General features: G+C 39.3%; 2 protein-coding genes and 1 pseudogene across 2 annotated transcripts; 1 reads left to right on the top strand and 2 right to left on the bottom strand.

Annotated features, from left to right (window-relative positions):
* The first annotated feature begins 1,475 nt into the window (after positions 1–1,475).
* Positions 1,476–4,811, top strand: LOC110053733 (uncharacterized). The gene has a single exon (XM_020760000.2). It carries the CDS (start codon positions 1,540–1,542, stop codon positions 4,315–4,317), a length of 2,778 nt encoding a protein of 925 aa, XP_020615659.2. The 5' UTR covers positions 1,476–1,539; the 3' UTR covers positions 4,318–4,811.
* A 9,940-nt stretch (positions 4,812–14,751) lies between these two features.
* On the bottom strand, positions 14,752–16,067 carry LOC149108501 (uncharacterized; annotated as a pseudogene).
* Positions 16,068–16,884: 817 nt separating this feature from the next.
* On the bottom strand, positions 16,885–19,744 carry LOC110053736 (uncharacterized). Its single transcript, XM_020760003.2, has one exon. The coding sequence runs from the start codon at positions 19,742–19,744 to the stop codon at positions 17,042–17,044; it is 2,703 nt and encodes a 900-aa protein (XP_020615662.2). The 3' UTR covers positions 16,885–17,041.
* Positions 19,745–20,159: the final 415 nt, after the last annotated feature.

The following is a 20,159-nucleotide window of genomic DNA, read 5'->3' as shown; positions in this document are numbered from 1 at the left end:
AAGATTTCAATTGTGTATCAGTCATGCCCTCTATAACATGGCTTGGTGTAATACAACAACATAAAAAAAACCGTGATAAGCCTTTTCATGATAGTTTGATCATGAATTCTAGAATTTTAATATTATTTTAATGAAACATAAATTACAAGCTGTCTTTTAGTATGAGATTAAGTGTGTAAATTATTCCGCCTCCTTCTTACCGGAGGCCACACAGGGTTCTGCGGGATGCATTGACACTGTAAACAGTGTGCAATAATAAAACTGAAAACTGAACTGACAGTCGAACTGGGCATGTGGACTAAGAAGAGATCCTCTCAGTTTGTTTTCTTCTACTTGGTGTTAGGATGTTGTACAGTTCTAGTCTACTTTTCTTCTAGACCGAAGCAAAACGAAGAAGTTAAACAAAGTAGATATTTAGCCGTGCGAGGATATGGTTTTAAACGGCTCGGGCGACACCCTCTTTCTCCCACTTGTCTACCGCCAAACTTGGAAAACGCTGAAGAAACTGATGTGACCGGGTTTAACAAGGATAACATACCGCGAGTCAGTGTTTCACTTTTGCACAAGGATGTTCGTTTTTCAGCTGGTAGGTAGACTTCTGTGATATTTCTTCCCGTTGATTCTTAGCAGTAATCATGAATTTCACCTTCTTTTCACTTACTGGTCATTTTTCCACGTACAATTGAAGGCCACGACAATGACGGCTATTAAACTATGAAAAAATTCTGCTTGAAACATAAGTCTATTTGCTTGAAAAAAAAAAAAAAAGAAAGAAAAAAAAATTAACACCGTATTGATAAGAAATGACAAAGAGAGGGAAGTCTCTATTAATATATGCTAATTTCTATCGTTATATCAAGATTAAAGTCTAACAATAGCTTAGCATTGAAAAACACATGCGGCAATGAACTTTTTTTCCCAAGATTTTCCTTTGCTTCATGAAAGTGCTTGCATTTTTATCAACTGTTAAGCCTGGTTCACACTAGCGACATAACGACATAAGGAAAAGATCAGTTTTATCTTTATGTCGTCATGTTCATCCTGTTATGTTGCTGATATGTCATTATGTCTACAGGTTCACACTACAAACATAACGTCCTTTTTACGTCGACATAACGTCCTCTTTATGTCGTTCGTGACGATGTCGTTATGTCGCTAGTGTGAATCAGACTTTAGCGAATATGAGCTGTTTTATGGGTACATTATACGTATATGTTACTGAATGCGCGGCTTGCATCAAGGAATCAAATGGGTATGCTTTTTCAAATGGTGAATAAGGCTTCTAAGGCTTATAAGCGAGGCAAATGAACCGTCAGAAACGCATTTTGTCGGCAAATTCAGATAGCTTTTGCAAATATATCATGCAATGTTAAATCTAGCAAAATATCGTTTAAATGGGTAAAAGTAAAAACCACAAAAAGATAATACATTTCCTGGGTATATTTCGTATGCATGTATTTGTGTCATGTCCTGCTTATAACATAGACCCTGGTCTCCCAGGTCAATAGTATAAAACAATTAATCCTGCTAACGACTTAAATGCTAATTGCAGGGAGCAACATCAAAAGGATGCGCCGAGATACCAACCCAGCTTCACTGAATGATCAGAATCGAGATTACCTGAACAGCGTTAATGGTACCGATAACAACGTGAGCGGTACCGATAACAACATGAACAGTACTGATGACAATGTAAACAGTACCGATAACAATGTGAACAGTACTGATAACAACGTGAACGGTACCGATAACATAACATCAAGTGTTCCCGTACAATCTTCTGCACCAACGATGCTAACTTTGTGGACTAACAAAGATGTAAACATCACCTTGCACTGTCAAAGTTACTGGCTTTCCTGCAGAGGGCGGTGCATGCAAGAAAGAAAACTGGGAGGAACAGAACAACGGCTTCAGTGTTTCTGTGACAGAAGCTGTGAGTTTTTCAGAGACTGCTGCGCGGACTTTGACCAATTTTGTTCCTCATCCGGGATATCACCACAAGGTACGGCGAACCCGGATGGCAGTGGTCTGTGGGAATGTGTCTCTAGTTATAACTCTTTCACCAAAGTCGCTGGTGTGTGGATGATTTCCTCGTGTCCTAGAAATGTGACTCAAGTTGATATTAAGGAAAACTGCAGTAAAGATTTACTTCCTTCGTTCGATAATTTTAAGGACAACGTGCCTGTTATCGACCGAACAGGAAAAACGTATAAAAATCGTTACTGTGCTCAATGTCATGGTTTCAATCTAACCGAGCTGAAGTTTTATAATTTTCAACTCGACTGCGATGTTCCAGTGCCAAAAGAGTACAAAAGAAAAGAAATATTGAGCTTTCTTTCCACTTTCTGCGATCGTCCTTTCTGGAAACCTCCGGAAGGTGCGACCCGCAGATATTGTCACAGTGTGGAGCCTAATCATTACTGCAGCGACATTTCTCTTCCTTCAAAAGTGCAGCAAAAATGTCTTAACGGATCTCTGAGGCTTGTGTACCAAACTGCTGGTTTTGTACTGAAAACATTTTTCAATCCATACTGTGCCCTTTGCAGTTTCGTGAAAAACTTTACCTGTGGACCAGGACCTTATCCTTCCAGTACCAATGGGGACCTCGCAAAACCCTTTTCTCTTGTTTTAAATCTTGACTTTTCGAAAGAAGACCACCGCGGGAGTGAAACGTCGGACGTACGTGGACTTAAAGTTACTTGTCTTGAGCAAGGCTACGTTTATGATTTTTATCTTGAAGCGTGCCGTCCTGGCATCAAACCATCTGATGCAACTGCTGCCCGTCAAAAAATGTTTATTGTCAGTGTTTGGATGCGTTCCGGGATCCCGTCATCTTGGCTTCCTCTGATAACTGAGGTGAACTTTCAAGAAGCCATAGCGAATGAGTTAAACATAAACAAAACATTAATTTCCAATATCTCTATTGGAAATCCGTTTGGTCCTGTGTCGACTGTGGTATTCAACATCAATATGAACCCCACGATACAGAAGAACTTCTCTACTCAATCTCTCCAAACGACCATGAATTCTCTTTCCATTACTCTAAACTGTGCAAACTTTACTTTCTTTAAGGTCACTGTGAAACTTTTTCACTGTGCTAAAATTGAAATTTTCAACGCAGATGAATACCACTTTCAAAGAAACGCAGTAAAAATCAACAATACAGGAGAAATATATCAGGAGGTCGACTATTACACGAACGAAACGGAATGGAAAAACGGATCACTAGTTCCCGTCGGTGTTCTTACAGTCTGCAAACAGCCGCGGTTAAATTGTTCTGGGGTTTTAATTCGATTAACTGAAGACGAGTACGTTTTCTTAACAAATGGCTCACTCTATCGAAACGTTTCCCGAGAACTCTTGGAACAGGAGAGTTTTCTCTGGATCAATGATACCATTTGGGTGTGCACACAGTTTTCTTCTCATAACAAATCATCAATGAGCGTTGGTCCCCCAAGGAAAACAGATAGTAACACTGTCTTGGTGGTCCTTACCTATGGTGGACTTTCTCTGTCCATTATAAGCTTTGTTTTAGTCTTGTTGACTTATTCATTATTTAAGGAACTTCGTACTGTACCCGGTATTAATCTCATGAATCTCTCTTTGTCACAATTACTGGTAGATTTGGTTTTTCTTGCAACAGGCTATGTTGAGGCCAAATTTGCATGTATAATTATCGCCATTTTGTTGCACTACTTTTTCCTAGTTTCTTTCACGTGGATGTCAGTCATCTCCTTTGAAACTTGGAACATATTTTCCAAAACCCGCATTCAACACAGGAAACCAAGCAGGAAGAAAAAGCGTTGTAAGTTATTGCAAAGGGCAATGATTGGCTGGCTTCCCGCTTTTGTATTTGTTGTCACGTGTGTTGCTCTTGACCAGACCAACGCGGTTGCTTTTCACTATGGCGGTATTAAGGGGTGTTGGATAAACAACTCATCTGCAAATTTGTTTTTCTTTGTTTTACCAGTTGCTTTTTCTATTTCTTTCAACGCGGTATGTTTTTCTTTAACTGTAAGAGCTATCTGGAAAACGAACAAGCAGGCGCAAAGAGCAACACATGAAGCGGTGAAACGTAAAACTGCCGTGGTGTTTTTAAAGATCTTCATCTTGATGGGCTTTACTTGGATATTCGGATTTTTACAGGTTCTGGTTTCTGATTTTTTTGAATACCCGTTTATCATATTCGCCACTCTTCAAGGACTGTACGTAGCGCTGGCATTTGTGTTTACGTCGAGAGTCAAACAAATGTATCACACTCTCTTATGTAATATAAAGACTAATTCAGCTAGGGAAAGCAGAGATACGCGACTATGAAGATTTTTTTCTCTGTTGTTCAGTTAAATCATGGAAGAAAACGAACGGAGACATTTAACAACAGCACTAGTCAAATAAAATGTAATGATAGAAATGGCCTGCTTACCGTCTTACAGTTAATTAACGCTATTTAGCATTGTTACATTACATTGTTACATCGTAACATAGCCACAGATACAAATGATATGTTGTTATAAAATCGTAAAGAATTACGATTCTTACGTACGTATTTAGTTACTAGCTTGTATCTTATTAAGTTGTTAAAACTATTGTAGCCGTTTAAAGTTTCTTGTTCTCAGTTACTCAATGATACTGCTATTATACTCTTACATTGCCTTAGTATTGTAAATAGTGTTAGTAGCTGCGTTGTATAAGTAGTGTAAGTAGCTTCAGTTTATTGTTTTGTGCTGGTATAAAACAGTAGTATAAGCATTGTAAAGTGTGAGCAAACATAATGAAATATTAAAAAAGAAATACTCTGACGTTAAATAAAATAGTTATTAGCATATACGCACTCAGTGATCTTGGCGTTTCAAGCAATCTGATTGGTTCGCAAACTCTGGCTAATCATTAAAAACAGGATCAGTGAACAATGCAATTCAAGAGTTTTCATTAGCTTAGTTCTCATGGTATACAACTGAGCCATTATACCATGCTATACAAATATTGTAAATATCCGTCGGCGAAATTTTTGGTGCCGTTTTTATTTTTATTATTCACTATCTAGCGAGTGATTAATATGTGATTCAAACAAAAACAAAGTGGCCGGCGTAAACTCGCGTTTCGCCAGCGTTTCTGAATTGGAAATCGCCAGAAAAGAAAAACATGCTGTACGCCGGGGAAAATACAAAGAAAACTACGAATTTGGCCTAAAAGTTTTTAAAAGTAAGAAAAGACTTACTGACGTTGGACGTTCGAGCAGTTTCAAGACATGTCCTTGGCAATCACAAACCCAAACGGCCAAGTCATTCTTCGCCCGGCATTAGCAGAAATGAACACCTTGGGGTTTATCTGCAGAAGCATCAAGTGCTATTTAACCAGGCACCTGAGCCACAAATATTCAGAACGTCTTTATGCAAGAACACGAAGAAAAGAACATCCAAATTTCACCACAGTCCTGAGCACATGGTATAAATTCATGTGGATCTTTCGCCAACTGCTCTTTCAATTTCATTTGAAAAGAACTTAAAAAATTTGATTGAACGGTGAAAATGTTTTGCAAGCAGACTTTTGATTTAAATTGCTGATTGAACGACGTTAAAGGACCATTTTGCGAGATTGGGACGTGGATTTCATAGCAGATTGACCAGATTTGCCATGTTTGAAGATTCTGTAAATAGTTTCGCGCATGCCTTGAACCGCTTTACCGCGTACGCGGGAATTGAGAGGAGACCGAGGAGTGCACAACGTGTGTAAATACTAAAACAATTTTCCTTAACAATCTTGGTGTATAGCCATTATTCACGTCAAACAATGATTGTTAATTACTTTTTGAAATAAGTTTTCTCAAAAAGAACAACTTTTGTTGTTGGATCGGAGTATAAATTGTATGGAACTGTGAGAAGTTTCGCGCCTTTTTTCTGCGAGAGACTGGGATTAAAAGGGATGGCCGCTAAGTTGGAGTGGTGTTTTAAAGATGGCTGCCAAAGTGTCGGCCGAGTTTCTGACAGCAGCAGTGTCTTGGAGATGTTAGGAAACTGGCCAACTTTTCCTGAGAATATCGTAGGAGATGACATTCTTTTTATGTTCAGTTCATTTCCTTGTGAAATGCGACTATAAGAAGGAGTCTTCTTGTCTTAAAATGGCAGATAGGGTTTCAGGCGAATTCGTCCGAGAATTCTGTATCTGACAGTGGTAAGGCACAGGTTTCTGTACAGAATTTACGTGTTTGACCGCTTAGTTGATGGCTGGCTTGCGTTCATCATCTGGGAAAGGTGAGAAAATATTTATTTCATCTTAATCTTTTCAAAGATAACTCAGTTCCTTACAAAACCAACTATAGTCGAAGCTCTCCCTTTGGCCACTCTCGTAAGCGATCAGCTCCTGCTGCGACCACCTTTGTGAAACCCCGTTTGAACTGTGACTTAAATTTTGTAATTAAAAGTTCTCGTAAGCGACTGCTCCGGTAAGCGAGACCGTTCAGTGAGGTGCATGATGGACCAATGTGTGGAGAGCCTCTTTAGGCCCCATTTATATGGTCTTGGGTACCCGAGACAACCCTCCCTCCAAGGCAACTTTATCGAGCGTTTACATGTGAAAATGTAGTCCCGCGGCTGTAGGCCGAGTCAAAGTTGACCCTGCATGATTATTGATAACCCTTCGTTCAAATAATCAAATGTACGAATATCCCTCTCTTCAGTTTCCCTTGGTCATGATCATTCAATCACAGTGGGTTTTGCTGAGTTAATTTTCACTTCTTCGATATGAATTTCTGCTTTAAATCCCAAATCTAGGCATTATGTGACACTTGCCATGCTGAGAGTTGTCCCGGTTAGGCAAGCCAAAGTGTCTACATGAAGAACAGAGTTCCCGCTTGCCAGGGTTACCCTACCTGCCTAGGCGAGACAACTCGCCCACCCAAGTTGTCTCACCCCTGAGAGGGGTTCATGATTCTTATGTAAGTGGTTGGTTGAATTTTGCAAAGAAATAAGCTACACAGAATTGTTCTTTAATCTGTCTAAAAATTATTCATTCATATACACACTACTATTTAAAAATTTGAAAGCAAGAATTATTTTCAAGAGTATCTTCACAAGGTCTGAATTGGGGCAACAAAGCACCTAAGCTAAACAGACCATCTATTCAATTAGGGAGATTATGTTGGTGTCAAGGCAAGAGCCAAAGTTTTCAATACAAGGTATAAAGCTAAATTAGAACAGACAAACCTCGTTTCCACTGTTCTGACACCATCTTCTTAGGGGGCAAACAAGGTACAAATTACAGTAAATGTATGAGTTTGATGCCCAATAATTTGAGAGTGATTGAATTTCCAGAGATTTTGTGAGTTACAAGGAAAAAATACCCAGTGGAAGGTTTAGGAACACAAATTTGCTATAAGGCAAGGAATCCTGCTTTTAAGTGTTCATCCAAATGTCTCTGAATTTTCCCATGAATTGCAACTCAGTTTTACAGACAAATGAATGCAACCTTAATTGTGGCTGCAGTTCTAGAGGGGTTATTTCCCTCAGATTTAATCAGTATGTTATTGTGCCTGGTATATAATCTTTCTGGAACATTTGAGAAGTGGACTTTTCTGTGAGCTGTAAGACATTAGATTCTCCACTTTTCCACTACATTTACTGTTATTTTGCTGTGTTTGCCCTCCAAACAAGATGGTGTCAGAAACTGTCAAAATTAAGATCTATTTCCTCAGGGCTGAGAGGTTTAAACCAATACTACGACCTCTATTTTATCACTGAAACATGTTTAGAGTAAAGTAACTTGCTTGTAACAAACACGTTTCTCCTAATCCTGCTTGTCATTGCATAGTTCAGATAAGCTGTTAACTTCCAATTGAAGGGGTGAGTGCAAAACCATACTAAGTGACGATTTGGGTGAAAAAAAAAAATTTCGCGAAAGGGCTTGAATTTTTGCATGCGGTCTTCAATGTAATAGAAAAACGTGGTCCTGTATTTTTGTCGCTGGTTTTTGCTTCGTTTATAAAGACGCCGCTAGGAAAACCGAGTGGTTTTTCTGCATACGCAATATCTCGAAAACGAAGCGAAGCTTAGCGGAAAAACTACGGGACATTGTTAAACATACCTACACAAAACTGTATGGGAAATTTGGAGCGTTTTCGACAAAGTTTACTTTTGATTAAAATACCTAGCGCCCTTTTCCCGCCGAGGTCTTCAAATAAACGAAGCCGGACCTTTGTTATGATAAACAGAGCCGACCCTTTGTTATCATAGCCAAGCCAAGCCTTTGTTATAAGTCGAAGTCTCGCCTCGGTTTATTATAACAAAGGATCGGCCCGCCGCGACCGCAAGGACTTTGATTTTACTTAGAAACCAGCAAAATGTCAATTTCACGCAACTTAGATAAGCTCAAATTTATTGATTTCAGGTCAAAAGTGGTTAAAACGTTGACTCATGTTAACGCGCGACGGCAAGGATGTTGATTTCTCTTAGAGAGCAGCAAAATGTCAATTTCACGCAACGTAAAAGCTCAAAAATGTCGATTTCAGGTCTAAATAGGTCAAAATGCTGATTTCACGTTAACGCGTGACGGCAAGGATGTTGATTTCACTTAGAAAACAGCAAAATGTTAATTTCACGCAGCGTATAAGCTCAAAAATGTTGATTTCAGCTCTAAATAGGTCAAAATGCTGATTTCACGGTAGCGCTTGACGGCAAGGATGTTGATTTCACTTAGAAAACAGCAAAATGTTAATTTCACGCAGCGTATAAGCTCAAAAATGTTGATTTCAGCTCTAAATAGGTCAAAATGCTGATTTCACGGTAGCGCTTGACGGCAAGGATGTTGATTTCACTTAGAAAACAGCAAAATGTTGATTTAACGCAGCGTATAAGCTCAAAAATGTCGATTTCAGCTCTAAATAGGTCAAAATGCTGATTTCACGTTAACGCTTGACGGCAAGGATGTTGATTTCACTTAGAAAACAGCAAAATGTTAATTTCACGCAACGTATAAGCTCAAAAATGTTGATTTCAGGTTTAAATAGGTAAAATATGGCGGCCGGAAAATAGTGTTAACATCTGGAACTTACTTTGGTTATCTGGCACAATGACTATCTGCACTGAACAAATAAACATCAAATAAGCACTTTTCCAAATACAGCAACGTCTTAAATGGCTAAAAATCACGAGATAATACATATTTTTCGACAAACGCGATCGTAGCTTTATGTCACGCACCGCCTAACAGTTTAACAAATTAACCCTTCTGCGCAACGTACGGGTCTCCATACATCTGCATGTCCGCTGATCCCAGAAGTTCAAAACACTACAAATCATGCCGATATGAAATAAAATCAAAGCAACCTGGATCACAGATCTATGTTACAATCGATCGCTACTTGTTGGCCATTATTATCTTTAAATGAAAAAAGCCGAAACAGTCTAGTTACCAGTTCGAGAAACGCGAGCAGAACGTGATCGCAATGCATGCCGGGAAGGGTCTTTACACCTCGTGCGCGGGAAAACATGGCGGTCGATACAAGACAAATTTTATAAGTCAAAAACCAGTTCTCGCTTTCCAAACTTTGACACTAGCAACGCTTGGCAAATGGGCCACAACTCACGAGACGGTATTTTTCTTGGGCAAGAACTGCTCTTGGACTTTGCTGCCTGGCTCGATCTGACTTCGAACGCCGATAACATGATTACGGTATATCAGCTACCTTCGAAGCTTCAGAACACATTTTGATTCTTTAAAACGTGCTGATGACTTACGGGTTTATCGAGGCTTTATGATGCCTCTCAACCACCAGGCAGGCACACAAGGTACTTTAACACAATGCTTAAGATATTAGTTGACAGAGCTCTAATGCGGCACATCTCTTTTTAGTTCGATGGTATTTCGTTTGCCGCTTGATCGATTCACGTGTTGTGCTCACGTCACAATAGCCGATGTAAACAATCTGTTCCCAGATTTCCGCTCTATATATGCTGTGAGATTTGATTTTGACTTCATACACTATAAACAGTCTGCCTGTTTGCTGTTCAACAAATAAACTCCTAAAGACATGGCTGGGAAAAGCCAAGTATTTTTGCATACGTTATAACTCGAAAACGAAGCAAAATCCAGCGACAAAAATACAGGGCCGCGTTTTTCTATTACATTGAAGACCACATGCAAAAATTCAAGCCCTTTCGCGAAAATTTTTTTTTTCACCCAAATCGTCACTTAGCATGGTTTTGCACTCACCCCTTCAATAAAGCTCTCTGCACGCATTGCAGGCCTATGATGAGGGAGCATAATTATGACATTCATGGTTCTATAATCTATAAATATGGTTTAAAATAACTTGGATCAAATCTCCAAACTTTTGCTTAAACTGAAAAGTGGAGCCTGGAATTGCTGTTACAATTATTCAGTGGTTCAATAAGTCATATGTTTCAGGCATGCTCCATATAACATGTTTCAACCTGCACAATAAAAATTATTTGTGCTGTTCACCACTTGATGTCAACATTTTTCTTAGTATCAATATAAAACACAATCAGGGTGGCAAAGTAGGGTCCACTTAGGTCAAAAGATCAACCTTCAAACATCTTTGGTTTTCATGCATGGCTTGCAAGTACAGCGCCTCTTCATTACTTCTCTAAAGTACATGTACCTTGGGGCATCTGGTTTCTGAGATATGCCCAGTCCATTTCTGGGAGTACAGAGACTAAGAAGCAAGAAAAGTAATAAGCAAACCATGATATTCTTTTTCCACCGATTTTGTCTTTATCCTGCTGACTGCATTTTTTGTACATAAACTTGCATAGAAAGAAGTTTTACCTTGCAAAATATGATAAGAAGCTTAGAGCATGGAAATCAGGCAAAAAGTTGAGGCTGAGTGGAGGATGGGTTTCTCTAGTTATTAAGAGATTGAGCTACTGAAATTTCAGAATCATAATGGCAATGTCAGTGTAAGATATTTTAACACATTTTTAAGATAAAAAAACCCCTCTTTGTGTCATAAATTGCATTTAAAGGCACAAGGGGTACGGACACTACATTTTGGTAGTTGTCTTTGTTTTACAACATATAAAACCTAAAAATCCCCATAAATACCATATTTGGTTATTACCCAAAAACAACAACAACAACAACAAAAAACATGTAGAGTTATTTTACATTTAGTCAAGTGGATCCTAAAACTCACACGGGGGTACAGCCCCTACAGGATTTTAGCGACCTTTTAAGGTTCAACTTTAAATTGCTGTCAGAGTTTCTTTTCTTAAGCACATATAACCAAAACATTAAATGCCACGAATATGGGTTTCAAATACCTCAGAGAGATATTTCCAGTGACAGAATGTATAACCTTCCCACAAAACCCTATATTTTGGGGCCAATGGTTCCAAAATACCATTTTGCATAATGTGATTATGGTTAAGCATTATTGGGCTCCAAGTCAGAAATATATTGCATTAATCACAAAACATATTTTGGATTTCATTTTGCACATAAGTGTTTGACCTCTTAATCCTTTACCCCCTAAGAGTGTAAATTGGCACACAAGGTCATAACTTTGTGAATATTTGATAGATTTCTATGAATTTTTGCCATGAAAATTGTCTTGTGAAGATCTGCTCATTGTCATAAAAGTTTGACCCCCACCCATTCAAGACATGGTTGACCACCCCCAGAAGTTTTTACATGTAGTTCCTTTTTCAGGATGCAAATGGAATGCAAGACTTGTTTCATACCAAGCTATGAATTAAGAGCTGCTAAATAAGCTATAGTTTAGTGGTATACCTAATATAGTAGAAGATTGATACATTTTTGACGTCGTTCATTTTCACATTTTAAAGCAATTTCTCTCAAAATGTCTACCTCCTTCATAGCTGCTGATGTCAATTCTTAAATAAGCTGATTAGTGACTTTCAAATGGCATATTGTATGCAGCCAGAGTGTCTTTATTTGCCGATTTGGGAAAAACTGCTGTTTGCCTTAGGGGGTAAAGGATTACCCTTCTCTACACATACTTTTTTGACAATCCATATTACAGAATGCTCTTTTGTATTTAGAATGTTTGTCCCTGGACACCTTTTTATGAGAAAATTTAGAAAAGTCAAATGTAACAAGTACATTACAGATTTTTTAGCCCATAACATAGACCCTGTGAACTTTGCTACCCTGATTGTGTTTTAGCTGCTGGGGAACAAATCAGGCATTTGAATGTGAGGGTGACACAATCTTGGGGAATTTTGTAGCTTCTGTCTGAAGTTGCCTTCCAACCAAACTAAACTGCATTTGAGTGTGAACAGTTAACCTTTGTCATTTGAATAATTTACATCCTTACCCAACATGCACATGAATGCAATTCTGTAGTTTCTGCCCAATGTTGAATTTCATCATTGAAATGTATGAAAAAAACTAACTTCATGACAAAGGCTATTTATTTGCATTTGTTTTTAGAGCATAAAACAACAGTACATGTAAGCCGTTGTTATTCAATAAATTTGATGCACAGGTGGCCAAGCACTCTGCATTTATTAGGGGCTTTAAAACAATAGCTTCAACATTTTCATGCAAGAATCAAGCTGATTCTAGTCTTATCTAATATAATTGTAACACTCCATTACACCATTCATTTACATGTTTACCCTGATTGTGCAGTGTGACTGCAGAGTTTTTGCCTAAATTACAGACCTCAGAAGAATATATACCTCAATTTTTTTTTTGCTTGCTAGGATACTGGACATTATTAACCAAAACTTTAGGATTACCGGTATATTGCATCAGTGGGTTAAAACAAGATGTGATTTATTTATTTTTTTGTTCATGTCCTAGGAGCTTGAATTTATCAATTGAATGTATGCTGAATTTATTTAACTGTACAGAGACAAGCTAATAGGGGACATAACCCCCCCCCCCAAAAAAAAAAAATGAAAAAAAGAGAAAAAACCCAGCCCTAACTACATATTATTATATAGACACGAGTGTTTTACTGGAAAATACACCACTCGTAAAATTCACACGCAACCACATCCGGAACTTGAGTGGCATATTTTCCATATCCTCACTATTGAAGATATCAATGATTTCACTGAAATTATAACTGAAATGATAAATGATGATTGAAGAATCTTCGTAAATCTTGGGAAAGTGGTCGGAAATCTTCAGAAAATTGTCAAAAACACCGTCATCAGTATGTCTATATAATAAAAAGAACATTACACGTTAGCTCGAGGGTATGAATTTTATGTTCTCGTGGCAAGGACAATATCTCACTTGTTTGCTGTGCTCACTCATGAGATATACATGTATTTCTTGCCACTCGAACATAAAATTCATATCTTCTCGCCACCGTGTAATATCCTCTATATAAGACTTCTGTGCGAGTGTGAATATAACTCCATCATAACAATTTTATCATCTATATTTTATAATAACCCAGTGGCAACTATTCATAGGTTTATGTGTTAATGCTATTTACTATTCTTAACCAGGTGTGGGTCTTCAAAGACACAGAAACCTTTACAGATATTGAAAGAAAGGATACATTATCTAGATGGTGGTTTCCTTGCGAAATCTCAAATGTCAATGGTAAGCATTTAACAAGGTTCATTAATCTGAGTATGTTACTGTAGACTGAGTAAAGAAAAAAGTGAAAAAAAGAGCAGTATTAAGCTGTAATGTTGAATTAATGAGCAGTTGCACAGATTATTTTCATAAGTGGTGAGAGAAATTCTTGGTAGACTATGTTGCAGTGTTGGACATAATCACTTGCCCACTCACCCATGCGAGTGTGAATAGGTTCGATTACTGGCCACTGTTCAAATCAAAGTGACTATGAACCACTCAACTTGGAAAATGGATCGTCTGTAGACAGTGACAATTTTGATGCCACTGACTGGAGGTTTTAATCCGTAGGTTAAGTTAAATTTAAAGCCCACTGGCAAAACGCAGCGGTAAGAGAATACACGAGGAGATGTAAGACCGTTGAAAACATTAATGAAGTTATTGGTGATCCTCGTCCGAGTCAATTATAAAGAAAGTGCAGCTTGTCCGATCAGCGAAGCAAGTATAATCGGATTCTCATTTTCATTCCTATTTGTTTCGTTCTTTATTTTCCGCCAGGCGATATCAGTGATTTTTCTCCTTTCTTTGTTACCTCTTGGGAGAAAAAAAATTATCCCACCTGAACGCAGAGTCATAATACCACAAGGACAGCACCGCGTCTCGTCCGCTCAACTAAGTTAACCCTGTTCGGCGGGGTTCATGCTTGGATGGGTTACCAAATACGAATACCCTGTGTTGTAATAACTTCTTTTTTTTTTTTTTCTTCCCTTTCCAGGGCAATATTAGTGACTGCTGAACTCCCAGTCCTGTGTAATGTCTTTTTTTTCTATTTATCGACTATTTTGTTCAAATTATTTCACCATGTCCGTATTCATCGTTGAACTACTTTATTTACAATACGTATGGGTTATTGACCAAGTGTGAGGTCAAGATGGCTGGATATTGGCCAAGTTCTTTTTTTGCGTGTTTATGGACCGAGACTCCGTCTCGGTCCATAAACTCGCAAAAAAAGAACGAGGCCAATATCCAGCCATCTTGACCGAACAAGCTTGGTCAATAAAGGATTTATTATATGGCTTTTGCGGAAATTTTTCTTGCGGGACACGGCGGGTAGTCCCGAGCGGGCAAGATAGCTCCATCTTGCCCGCTCGGGTAGCCAATCACAGCGCAGGATTTGATTCATCTTGCCCGCTCACGGAGCTAGCCATATAATAATGTATAAATAATGGCGAAACGCGTCGTTGGAATTCTCCTCAACTCTCTTAAGTGTTGATCGTCCAAAACTTTTAATCACGGTGTGAATAATAATTCGAAATTTTATACAGCTCCTCAATTTTGTGATTTTCAATATCTCCTCAGTTTTCGGCAATCGATTACGGTTAAACCTGTATAAGTGGACACCTTGGGAAACGAGCTGTTTATATAGTTAGCTTCTATTTATAGAAACGTTTTTTTGCGAAAATGAATTCAATTTACATGTAGATCATTTCTGCGGTAAGATATTTAGTACTTGCGTCAGAAATTCAAAGAATATCTAACTTGACACGGTGTAGGCGACTGTACGGTCTTCGACAGCGTGATGTTCGAAACCCAGGGGTTGGGTGGGGGGACTCTTCTATGAAGGGGTCGGGGATTCTCGTCGTCTCGCTTAAAATCAAAGATTCTGGTCTCAGTTAGGGTGTTGATGACGAAACGTCAAGAAACGAAAAGAAACTAAAAAAAGTAGTGCAACAAAATGGGAATAATTGTACGTGCTACGTTGGCTTCAACATAACCTGTTGCAAAGTAAAACAAATCAACCAGTAAATGAGCTAAAGAAAAGTTCATGAGATTAATTCCGGGTACAGTGCGAAGTTCCTTAAATAATGAATAGGTTACTAAGACTACAGTAAAACTTACAATGGACAGAGAGAGTCCACCATATAGGTAAGAACCACTTCGTTTTTTCGTATGTCCAGACGAGAATTTCGCTCAAACCCAGATGGTACCACTGATTAAGATTAAGCCCAACGAAATTCCCAGCGCAATTTAATTGCGGCTGTCTGCAAACTGCGAGGATACCAAAAGGGAGAGAGATCCGTTTATCCATTCCATTTCGTTCGTGTTGAAGTCTTTCCCTGGAAAGATTTTTCCTGTATCTGTAATTGTTACTGCGTTTCGTTTGAATGTATACTTATGCGGACTGAATATTTCAATCCCAGCACAACTGGAATACTTGACAGCAGCTTTGAAGACGGAGAAATTCACGTGGTTAAGGACAATGGAAAGAGTACTCGTTACATTTTGTAGGGTATGGCTAGAGAAACTCTTGTGCATTGCGAAGTTTGCATTGATCCTAAAGGACACAGTGGAGACACGACCCAATGGTTTTCCGACGAAGATGTCAAAAATTGCTGTTTTGCAAAGGTTTAACTTGTTCGCTATTGCTCAATTCTTTGAATTTTTCCTGGGTTATTTCAGGCAAATAAGATTTGTTTGTCTCAGAACGCATCCAAATACTAATGCTGAAGGTGTTTTCTAGAACTGACGGGACGTCTGATAGTGTGATACTTGGGTGGCACACTTGAAGATAAAAGTCGTAAACAGTGCCTTCACGGCAAAATCGTTTAATTTTGTGAACGTTTGAGGGTGCTTTTCCAAGCTCCAGATCCATAACTATAGAAAAGGACTTGCCGAGTGGTGGTCGTGCTAGATCAACCCCGCGTGGTGGTTCACATTCAATGTCTGTTACATATACGTTACTGCACAGAGCGCAATACGAGTTAAAGAATCTACGGAAAAAGTTAACTAAAACGTACACAACTCTTCGAGGTCCATTTGTTTGTTGCACTTTTGCTGAAACAGAGCTGTGCGAACATGAAGCGTTTATTGCAACGAGGGAGAAGACAGTATCTTTGTTTTAACCCTGTGGGAGGTCGCCTGAAAGGACGTTGACAAAAAGACGACAGGAACTTGGATATTCCGGTTTTCTTATACTGGAGATCATCCACACACCAATATCGCTAAAAGGGTTACTATAGGCACACTCCCACAGACCACTGTCATCCTTTGTCTGTGTATCTTGTGCTGATATCTCGGACAAGGAACAAAATTGGTCAAAGTCTGCACAGCAGTCTTGGAACATCTCACAGCTGCTGTCACAGTAACAATTGAACCTTTCCTCTATTTCTCCAAGTTCTCTGTCGCATGTGCATCGTCCTCGTCATCGTCAAAATCTATGCTGATTAATACCGGTTTTCCAAACCTCCTTCACGGTTGTTATTTTCTTTGGTTTAACTTGACGAATTATTAATGACTTTGAGAAGTATAATCGCACACCCCCCCCCCCCCCCCGTCCACTATCAATTTAAGCTCCCAGAGGCTTATCAATTTTCAAGACAGTTTAATTAGTAGCGATTTATAACGGATAAATAATACAATTCATGATTATGGTACTCATCATGTGGTTCACTATGTGGCATGGTTTCAGATTATGGTCCCAGTCTCCTGTAGACCGAAAAGACTGCCATAGACATTCCTTTCTTCATGCTTCTTTTTTTCCAACATGTTTAAGGAGAACAACAGGGGGAACAAGCTCTCTTTTAGTTCGCAGCGTACTTTCTTGTCCCTCAGATAGCTTGTTGTCGATGCACAACAGCGCGCAATACATTCGCTTGACTCTTGTTGTAAACACAAATGCGAGCAGTACGTACAGTCCCTGGAGAGTGGTGAAGATGATAAATGGGTATTCAAAGTATTCCGACACCGCAATCTTTAAAATCCCGAAAGTCCAAGTAAAGCCCGTCAAAATGAAGATCTTTAAAAATACGACGGCGTTTTTGCGGTGTAGGGTTTGGTGAGTTGCTCTCTGTGTCTGCTTGGTTGTATTCCTGATAGCTCTTACAGTCAACGCAAAGAATATTGTGTTAAATGATATAGAAAGAGCAACTGGTACAACAAAGAAAAACATATTGGCAGTTGAGTTGTTTATCCAACACCCCTTGATACCACCATAGTGAAAAGCAACCGCGTTGGACTGGTCAAGAGCAACACACATGACAACAAAAACAAAGGCGGGAAGCCAACCCAATGTCGTCCTTCCCAATAAATTAAAACATTTCTCCCTCTTATTTTGGTTTCTCTTTTGGATAAGGATTTTGGAAAATACCACCCAAGTTTCGAAGGCCATGACTGACATCCACGTGAGAGAAACTAGGAAAAAGTAGTGGAGCAAGATGGCGATAATTGTACATGCTACGCCGGCATCAACGTACCCAGTTGCAAGGTAGAACAAATCAGCCAGTAAATGAGCCAAAGAAAGATTCATCAGATTAGTTCCGGGTAAAGTTCGCAGTTCCTTGAACAATGCATAGGTCACTAAGACTGCAACAAAGCTAACAATGGACACTGAGAGTCCAATAAAGGTTAGCAAAACCAGTACAATGTTTTTCTTCGTCTCCGTTGTATTACGAGCAGCTTCGTAAAAGGAAGAAAAGTGTGCACAAACCCAGGTAGTATCATTGATGGAAAGAAACCTTTCTGGTTCAAAGAGCTCACGTGAAATGTTTCGATACAATGAACCGTTTATTAAGATAACGTATTCGCTTTCGTTTAACCGAACTAAAACTCCAGAACAGTTTACCCGCTCTTTTTTACAAACTGTAAGGGTACCGACGGGAACTAGAGACCCGTTTATCCATTCTGTTTCGTTTGTGTAATAGTTTTCCTCTAGAATGATCTCTCCTGTGTCTCTGATTTTCACCACCCTGTTTTCGACCGTGTATTCATATGGCTTGTAACTCGCAATTGAAGCACAATCAAAACGTTTGACGGCGATTTTAAAGACAGTGAAACTCGCGTTATTTAGCTGAACGGAAAGATGGCTTAAAGCAGTTCGGACAGTTTTCATAGACAGGTTCTTCTTCGTGGTGGGGTTAATCTCTATGTTCAACACCACTGTAGAGACAGGACCAAAAGGGTTTCCAATAGAGACTACAGAGAGAAATGTTTCGCTTATGTTCAACTTATCCACAATGGCTTCTTTGGAGTTGATTTCAGTTACTAGTGGAGTGGAGGAAGATGAGATTTTGGATCGCATCCAAAGACTGACGCTGAGGAGTTCTTGATGGACGGAATTGAACTCGGTTGGTGAAATGCCGGGGCGACACACTTGAAGATGAAAGTCATAAACATTGCCTTCAAGGCAAGAAACTTTGTGTATACGAACACTGGACGTCTCTTTCCCGGTTTGTTCATCAGAAAAGTCAATATCCATAACAAGAGAAAAGGGCTTCGGGCTTAGAAATTCCGGCGGTTCAGACTGCGGTTTTGAACTTCCTGGTCCACACCCAATGTTTTTTGCGTTGTTGATGAGAGCACAATATGGATTGATAAAATTCTGTTGCGTTCCTGTATCGTTTACATAAACTAACCTTAAAGATCCAGCACGACATTTTTCCTGCATTCTAGTCGGAGGAAAGCAATCCGGGCACCCATCTGTGAGTCCGTAACAATATCTTCGAACTGTGCCTTCTGGAGACTTCCAATAAGCTTCGTCACAGAACGCAAATAAGAACTGCAGTATGTCATTGCTTTGATAATCGCTTGGTGCTGGAACGTGACAATTAAACAGCAAATTGTAAAACGTGAGGTCATCTAGATTTAAACCATGGCATTGTGCACAGTATCGGTTTTTATACGTATTTCCTGTGTGGTCCATGACAGGCAAGTTGTCTTTATGATTATCGTAAGAAAGACTTGCAAAGCTACTCCAACAGCGTTCGTCAATGTCCTCTTGGGTCCAGTTTGTAGGACACGAGGCAATCATCCACACACCACGGGCTTCAGTCAATAAATGACTTTCGATACATTTCCAATGCTCATAGTCCGGATTCTCTGCTTCTTCTGTTAACGTCCCAGTTGAGGAGCAGAATTGGTCAAAGTCCGCACAACAGTCTTGAAACATCTCACAGCTGTTGTCACAGAAACACTGAAGCCTTTCTTCTGTTCCTCCCAGTTCTCTCTCTTGCGTGCATCGCCCTCTGCAGGAAAACCAGTAACTTTCGCAAAGCATTGTGATGTTTACATCATCGTTATTCAGAGTTGGCGAAATAGTTGAAAATGAGTGCCACTGCGAAGATGTAGGTGAGATACCGGTATCATTCCAGTTTTCTGCAGCACGATATTCAGGTTGAATATCTCGTCGAGCCCTTCTTTTGTCCCCACCTGAAATAAATAGATACCGCATCAATATGTTATGAAGCTCGGTAATTTGTTTAGAATTGAGTATTTTTGGTTCGTGATCATGAATTGTTTATCATTTTGTAGTTCCCACGTTAGTCTTGTTATTCTAGGGCCACACAGAGAGTTTAGTGACCTCAAGGTTTTTATCTTAGTTTGTCGAGAGCACTTCAGCTTCGAACAATACCTCACTGGCCTTACGCGGCGCCTACTGGCGCGGATAGACTTGATGATACCCCATCGATGGTCATGTTTGGGTTTGTGTGCTGGCCTTGGTCTGAATCTCCCACAAAGATCCTGTTTAGGTTTCTTGTTCTCCAAACTTTTACTTCCATTGTTTTTTTAAGAACTTTTTAGTTCGCTACTGAAAGGCGCGTGAAGGTCTTCGGGTTAGTATTTATTCTAAAATGGCCAACACATAG

The sequence above is a fragment of the Orbicella faveolata genome, unplaced genomic scaffold (assembly GCF_042242905.1).
Source record: "Orbicella faveolata isolate gen_17 unplaced genomic scaffold, um_ofav_v1 contig_26, whole genome shotgun sequence".
Classification (NCBI taxonomy): Eukaryota; Metazoa; Cnidaria; class Anthozoa; order Scleractinia; family Merulinidae; genus Orbicella; species Orbicella faveolata.
Note: the sequence above shows the minus strand (reverse complement) of the source record. Positions and strands in the feature narration are given on the sequence as shown.

Bases quoted from the DNA above. Each gene is read 5' to 3' on its own strand.
- LOC110053733 (XM_020760000.2), top strand. From the start codon at position 1,540: ATGCTAATTGCAGGGAGCAACATCAAAAGGATGCGCCGAGATACCAAC.
- LOC110053736 (XM_020760003.2), bottom strand. From the start codon at position 19,744: ATGCGGTATCTATTTATTTCAGGTGGGGACAAAAGAAGGGCTCGACGA.